General features: G+C 41.1%; 1 protein-coding gene across 1 annotated transcript; it reads right to left on the bottom strand.

Annotated features, from left to right (window-relative positions):
* HSP90AA1 (heat shock protein 90kDa alpha (cytosolic), class A member 1) lies at nt 1-6,881 on the bottom strand. Its single transcript, XM_010294271.1, has 10 exons — nt 6,689-6,881; nt 6,224-6,590; nt 5,583-5,716; nt 4,724-5,032; nt 3,859-4,024; nt 3,380-3,570; nt 3,097-3,244; nt 1,697-1,965; nt 946-1,279; nt 1-741 (listed from the first exon to the last, which is right to left on the bottom strand). Exons 1-10 carry the CDS (start codon nt 6,875-6,877, stop codon nt 632-634), a joined length of 2,217 nt encoding a protein of 738 aa, XP_010292573.1. The 5' UTR covers nt 6,878-6,881; the 3' UTR covers nt 1-631.
* Between the last annotated feature and the right edge of the window lie 914 nt (nt 6,882-7,795).

A 7,795-nucleotide genomic window follows, 5' to 3' on the forward strand; every position in this document is an offset into this window, starting at 1 on the left:
CATTCTTAACACTTTTTATTCTTAGTTCTAGGTTTGAACTGCACATGCAGAGTTGCATAAGTCACAATAGAGATTTACAGTGGATTCTATTCTATGGTAGAGTGCAATCCAGAATCCTTGAACAGTATAAAAAACAACTTTAAACATCAAGACCTTGTTAGGAGCAAGAGAATTAAAGCTTCCCCAAGTATTTCAGCTCTGATACCTAGTTACTAGGTACTGTATGTTAGACATATTTAGACTTGAAGAGCTGTAGAACACTAAACAAACTTGAACATCCTGATGTCATACCATCTTTTGTTAGTTCTTTCCCACATTTCTGGCAATTAAGAATAAGTCAAAAACCCTGCCACCTGCAACCAACTAATACAGACAAAAATAGCTACTCCTTACTTGCCTGTTTAGGGTTGTACAGTGTTAAAGAAAGTATTCCCTCAATGGCATTTGTATCTCACATCAGCTGAAAAAGCAATGTAACAAAAATAAAGGTATAACATCTTTGAAAATAAATATAAAGAGGGAATGCAGACAAAGTATCAAGATTTTTTTTTGGCAGGTAACATTCATAATATACAAAATATAACTTATTCATATTAGCCAAGGAAACATTCATGAGTTCTTGTAAACCGTTTTAATCCACCTCCTCCATGCGTGATGTGTCATCATCTCCTTCAAGAGGTGGCATCTCCTCAGTAACTGCTGGACTAGCTTCTTCTGCAGCAGTATCATCTTCATCAATGCCTGTTCAGGAAACACATGTACCATTAGTGCTGCTGTCAGAACTCAAAGCTTTATTTCCCTTGGCACAGACTTCAGTTTGGGTAGCTGAGGGTTCCTCCTTTCCCACAGGGGCAAAGCAGCACACCAAGGTTACCTCCAAACACCACTAGCCTGCAGGGGCACATAACCAGAGTTTATTGCAGACAGAACAGATTTCCAACTCACCCAGGCCAAGTTTGATCATTCTATAAATGCGGTTGGCATGCGTCTGAGGATCTTCTAAACTGAAGCCAGAGGACAGGAGTGCTGTCTCATACAGCAAGATGACAAGGTCTTTCACAGACTTGTCATTCTTATCAGCCTCTGCCTTCTGCCTCAGTGTTTCAATGATGGAATGATCAGGATTAATCTCCAGGTGTTTCTTTGCTGCCATGTATCCCATTGTGGAGTTGTCTCTCAGTGCCTGTGCTTTCATGATCCTCTCCATATTGGCAGTCCAGCCATATGTACTTGTTACAATACAGCATGGAGAAGTAACTAAACGGTTGGACACAACCACCTATAAAAGTGAATATAAAGCGAAATGTTAAGTTACAAACTTTTAAGATGTACACTTGGTTTACTAGCCACATTTGCTTCACAGAATCATGAAATCATTTAGGTTGAAAAAGACCTTTCTGATCATAAGAGTCCAACCATAAACCAGTGTTCAGCTTTGAAGTGCTGCTGCTGGTCACAGAGAACTTGTAAGATATTGCAAGTTCTTCAGCTCTACCAACTTCGAACTACTTATCTTTGCTAAAAATCAAAACAAAGACACCTTGTCATTTATAGAGCTGTATCTAGCACAGATTGCCATCTCTTTCAGAAGAGAGAATTGCAACCGACATTGTCATCTGAGCCTTCTCTGCAGCCATTTCCTTTCAGATCACTGAACAGCCTGTTACAACAGACAAAACAGAGTACTATTAATCACCTTTTCTACTTTCTTTTCAAGGATGTCTTTCATTATTTTGCAAAGGTTTTCGAACTTGGCTTTCTTCTCCTCCTGCTTCTTTTTCTCTTCCTCATCTTCCGGAAGCTCCAAACCCTCTTTTGTTACAGAAACCAGGGTCTTGCCTTCGAATTCTTTCAGCTGCTGCACACAATATTCATCAATGGGCTCAATCATGTAGATCACTTCCAGGCCATGTTTGCGAAGACGCTCCACAAAAGCAGAGTTGGCCACCTGATCTTTTGTTTCACCTGCAGTAAGCAAGAATGCCAGTTGTGGTTTAAGCCTCAGCACAGCAACATGGCAGTTTATTTTCAGCTAAAGCCTATGCAACATTTCCAGTTACACTCAATGTCCATACCAGGGAAAAAAGCAGGCACAAAACAGGTACAACAGCAAAAATTAGGCTGGCCTGAACAGACTCAAGCCTTTCAAACTGACACCACAGCTTGTAATACTTCACTGGTTTGAAAGTAAGTTTCCATTTCCTGTAACACCACATTCCTGCCAAGGAAGAAAACTGAGAAGCCCTGTAGGCCATTTACCTTTTGAAAAAGGTTATTATCTGATGCTTAAACAGTTACACAAGTTTGTGTATTAGGCCTCAGTTCAGATACTCCTGGCCTGTTAGCTTTGTGTTCAGGCTTTAGCTATCTTGAAGATACCTCAGACACTTTCTGGGCTTACAAAGGAAAAAAAAATGGTGGGCAAGCTAGTTGTGCAAGGGGCACTTTACAACTTTAAACTGGATTCTCCCACACCTTCAAGGTGGCAGCAGTGACACTGAACATTGTAGTTCAAGAGCAAGGGAGTAACTGAAAAACTACTATTTTATTATGGCTCATTAAGTGGTACAGTTCCCAAGGACAGCAGTTAGCACTGAAGCAGTCAGATGGGGAACATTGTGAGCAGCACTCCCAGCAAGTTTGTAAGGGCAAGGTTTACAGTATAGGGAAGGCAATTATCTGTAGGTAGTTCTGTTGTCCGCATGGACATAGTACTGTATTAGGGCACTAGAATTTTACTTGACATTGTTTTAACACTGCAGTATCCAGTCATTTTAGAAATACTATAGTACTACAAAGAGATTTGGCAGAAGTTACACAAGAAATTGTCTCCTCAGGAGACATGCTGAAGTTTCTCAATCACATACACAACTCGCAACTCAATGTTCTGAGGAGTGCTGCAACTTAGCCAAAGACAACAAAAAAGTTAACTTTACAGAATTACATGGTCACCCTGTAAGGTTCCATTCTGTGCCCTCTCCGCCCCAATCCTAGTTTCTAAACTACCTGTGAAAACTACCATGGTTATTTTCCATTTTCTAACCCCCCAAACAGATAATGCTACCTGCATTTAGACAATTTCTGTTACCAACTCACCAGTGATGTAGTAGACATGTTTCTGGTTTTCCTTCATCCGAGTGCAGTAGTCCTTCAGAGAAACCATTTCATCACCAGATGCAGATGTATAATACCTCAGTAATTCTGACAGCTTCTTGCGGTTCTGAGAGTCTTCATGTATACCAAGCTACAGAAGTAGAGGAAAACAAAAACTATTAAGCAATTCCTTTATATTAAGACTGAAATGTGGTAGTTTAGCTCAGGCGCTAACAAAAACCTGTAGCTTCTACAGTAAATACTATTAAGCAGAAAAACTACAAACCTTGATGTTCTTTGAGAACTGCTCATAGAACTTTTTGTAGTTCTCCTTGTCTTCAGCCAACTCAGTGAAGAGTTCCAAGCACTTCTTCACCAAGTTCTTCCGGATCACTTTCAGGATCTTGCTTTGCTGCAGCATTTCACGAGAAATATTCAGCGGTAAATCCTCAGAGTCTACCACACCTCTCATGAAATCTGGAAGAGAGGGAGAATTAGCTTTCCAGGTCTCAAACAAGTCAAGATTACCATTTACCACCTAGGTGGCTTTGCTCTTAAAATTATGAATGTATTTCCTACAGAATTCTAGACAATGCAAACTAAGCAGTACTTTCTTCAACTGCTCAGACACTTCCCTGATCAGCCCCACTTAGGACTCTTGTCTACCCCTCCCTCCCAGATTTCTTTAAATTTGAAGTGAAACTACAAAGTTGCTACACACTTTCTCTAGTATATTGGGAAACACTCTCCTGAAAATATACTTACTCAGATATTCAGGGATCAGTTCCTCACAGTTGTCCATGATGAAAACTCTGCGTACATAGAGCTTAATGTTGTTCTTCTTCTTCCTGTTTTCAAACAGATCAAAAGGTGCACGCCGTGGGACAAACAAAAGAGCTCTGAATTCCAACTGCCCTTCCACAGAGAAGTGCTGTGAGAAAGCAAGACAATCATTTTAATCATTTTGCACAGCTCTCACTTTAGCAACCCTTTAATAGCTCTTCAAATGCAGAAGGCAAGCAGTATCCATTTGAGACTTCAGGAAAAAATTCAAACACAGTAGACAAGACACTGGTCATCAGGAACAAGCATGTTCCCTAGACAGACATATGCAAGTTCTGTTATCAGGAAACTAGACCTATTCAATTCCCTATGTTATGTACTGGGCTTCAGGAAGCACATGTATTCTTACAGCACTTCCCACTAGAGACACTCAAAAAGGTCAATTTTACATCCCCCTTACCTTACCTTACCCACCCCCTTTAGTTGTAGGCCTTTTCAAAACTAAGCTCCAAACCCAAAGAACTGAATTTACATTTGTAATTAAATTTTTCAATTAGATTTGGCAACAACTAAGCTACAAACCAAGGAGGCATCTATACTTACTTCTATTTACAATAAACTGAGGTACAGATTTGATTATGGCTCTAAACACAGCCTTAACAGTAGCCAGAATTGTAGCCCAGTGTCACTCACATGGTAGAAGCATTCTGAACAGCAGTATCACTCCAAATACTAAGCAACTTGTCACACTAAGATCTGAAGCAATGGATCAGACTTCCACTAGCATGCTTAGCAAGCTTCCAGCCTTAGTTGCTAAAGCAATGGTGCCTGAAGGACAAGAACTTACTTTGACAGCCAAGTGGTCTTCCCAGTCATTAGTTAGACTCTTGTAGAATTCCCCATATTCCTCATTGGTAATGTCATCTGGATTCCTGGTCCAAATGGGCTTAGTCTTGTTGAGCTCTTCCTGATCAATGTACTTCTCCTTAATCTTCTTTTTCTTCTTCTTATCTCCATCCTTCTTTTCTTCTTCTTCATCTGAGCCAACATCCTCAATCTCTGGCTTATCTTCTGTCTTTTCCTCCTTCTCTTCTTTTTCTTCTTCCTTTTCCTCAGCCTCATCATCACTCACCTCCTTATCACGTTCCTTCTCCACCTACAAAAGGTATCATTAGTCAATTTGAGAATCCCAGAAGTTTTATCACTAAGAGCTGTAAGGCATCCTCCCCTTGGTAGTCTCACAAAGCTAGAACACTACACCACCATGGTGTCAAGTTTTTCTCCTGGACTCTAGAACACTACACCACCATGTAGTGGTGACCACCATGGTGTCAAGTTTTTCTCCTGGACTCAGATAAGGACTTATTCTGGGTGCTGAGACACAAGTGCCATTTTGTTTCCATATGCTTAGGTGGTAGTTCATGCTATTATTTTCATCGCACTGAACTTCGACTAACAATGTATCAAGATGTAGTTCATTTACTCAATGGTTTGGAGACTGTGGTACTACTAGCTTGGTAAAACATTTTTACTTGGTTTTGTAAAATAAAATTGAAACGCAATTCTGTTAATTACAAGAGCTACATCCACATAACACCTGTGACAATTTTAATTAACAAAACACATAGGACTGCTCCTAAATTTCAAAAATTCACTTCTCTAAGGTGGTGATACTTCAAATTCAGTATTGCAAGCAAGGTACATACAAAGAGTGTAATAGGATAGCCAATGAACTGAGAATGCTTCTTCACAATTTCCTTGATTCGCCGTTCTTCCAGGTATTCAGTCTGATCTTCTTTGAGATGCAGGATGACTTTTGTTCCACGGCCCAAAGGCTCACCTAGAATGGAAGATTTACAAGTTTTACATGTGCAGGAACAGACTAGGTTTTGACCAATTCTAAAATATGTCATCTTCAATAAGGCACTCCTGTAGCAGCAGTTTCTTCAACCCTGGGAAAACATAAGTTTCTGTGTACAGCAACACCCTTACTAGACCCAGCATGTATTTCAAGTAAGCTTAAGGAAACCTGCGCTAATTAGTCTCTTCACATGTTATCAAGTTTCTGTAGAGTTGTGGCAGGAGTCTGAAGACTTATTTCCGCATGTAAGCTTTGAAAGCTTCATCTTCCTTATAATGCACCATTTATTTCAGGCTTTCCCTTATTATCTATCATATTTACTCAAACTGGAATAGTAAGAGAACAGCTATGCCCGCGCTTGATCTGACACATGACTAATATTACCTATTTTATCTGTTGTTTTTGTCTTTTTCAATGCACAGAGTGGGTATCCGAATGCCAGAAATCTTTAGAAAGGGGACCAGAGCATAACCATTTAATACTCACCATTATCAAGTCTGACAGTGAAGGATCCTCCAGCTGATGACTCCCAAGCATACTGCTCATCATCATTGTGCTTGGTGATCACTGTCACTTTTTCTGCAACCAGATAGGCAGAGTAGAAGCCAACACCAAACTGACCAATCATGGATATATCAGCCCCTGCCTGCAGTGCCTCCATGAAAGCCTTGGTACCAGATTTGGCAATAGTACCAAGGTTGTTGACCAGGTCAGCTTTGGTCATCCCTATGCCTGTATCCACAATGGTCAGAGTGCGATCATGCTTATTTGGAAGCAAGTTAATTTTCAGGTCTTTTCCAGAATCCAGCTTGCTTGGGTCCGTCAAGCTCTCATACCTTATCTTGTCCAGAGCCTGTAAGAAAAAAAGGTAGGCTTCAACATTACCCTACTATTTGCAAAAATTTCAGTAATCCTATTGACACAAACCAGTCTAGGAATTAAGGTACTTACATCAGAGGAATTGGAAATGAGCTCCCTCAGAAAGATTTCCTTATTGGAGTAGAAAGTGTTGATGATCAAAGACATCAACTGAGCAATCTCAGCCTGGAAGGCAAAGGTCTCCACTTCCTCCTCCATTGGTTGGTCTTGAGTCTGCACAGCTTCCGGCATCTGTAAGGAGAGAGGGAGTTGAAATCCCATCCCAGCAGCTTGGTGCACATGCCCTTTTACAGGCTGTGACAATAGCATTCTGAGATAATGGTATGTAACTACATTGTATCAAATACAGCACCACAAGAACAGTCCCTCCCGCTCCCCCCCCCCATTTCCTTCCAGTAACAATTCAGCAATGTTGATGAATGCAGAAACTAGACACACGACTTCACCTATAAAACCTGCTTTATATTCACTTTGGTTTGCACCACTTAGGCTAACACGGAACTTTTCCTCTCTCCTCCGTTAATTTACAAGTTAACATATGACCCTGACTTCCCCATATCACAAGCCAAGTACACATTGCAAAAAAAAAAAAAGTAATGCAACAGAGAACTTTACCCGGCATTTAAGAGATTAATTGCATTACTCTATAGTCAATTCTCACAGTAAAGTCTACTTGGAGTACCTCCCTTTTCTCCCGTCTACCTCCTATTTTGCTTATACAATTATTATCTTCAGATGCAGACACTATCCACTACTGTAACTTATGTGCCAATACGGTCCGGCCAAACTCGTTACTCTGCCCTGCACAGATAAATTATCCGAACTTGATCGGCCACCTGCTGCCTAGGCTATCCTCTGCATGAGTCAAGACTCAGGAATGACAGAACCAACGCGAGAAGGAAAACTTCTCGAACCACAGCGCCACTACAATCACTATAAAATAAATGGAGAGCAAGTGCGATACTGCAATCCTCAGCTACTGCGCTACCCAATAAATAAATAATAAAATAAATCCGCCAGCTACCAGACGTGGCTCCCACCGCCCCAGGCCGGCGCCCCTTAAGCCATTCAGAGCAGAGTCGCCGGGCGGGAGCCGCCTCCCCGCGCGCCGATGCGCAGCGCCCCCTATAGGCTCTGGACGGAACCATGAAAGATTCTAGAAACTGCCAGAGCCTTCCC

This window comes from Phaethon lepturus, unplaced genomic scaffold, assembly GCF_000687285.1.
Source record: "Phaethon lepturus isolate BGI_N335 unplaced genomic scaffold, ASM68728v1 scaffold319, whole genome shotgun sequence".
Lineage (NCBI taxonomy): Eukaryota > Metazoa > Chordata > Aves > Phaethontiformes > Phaethontidae > Phaethon > Phaethon lepturus.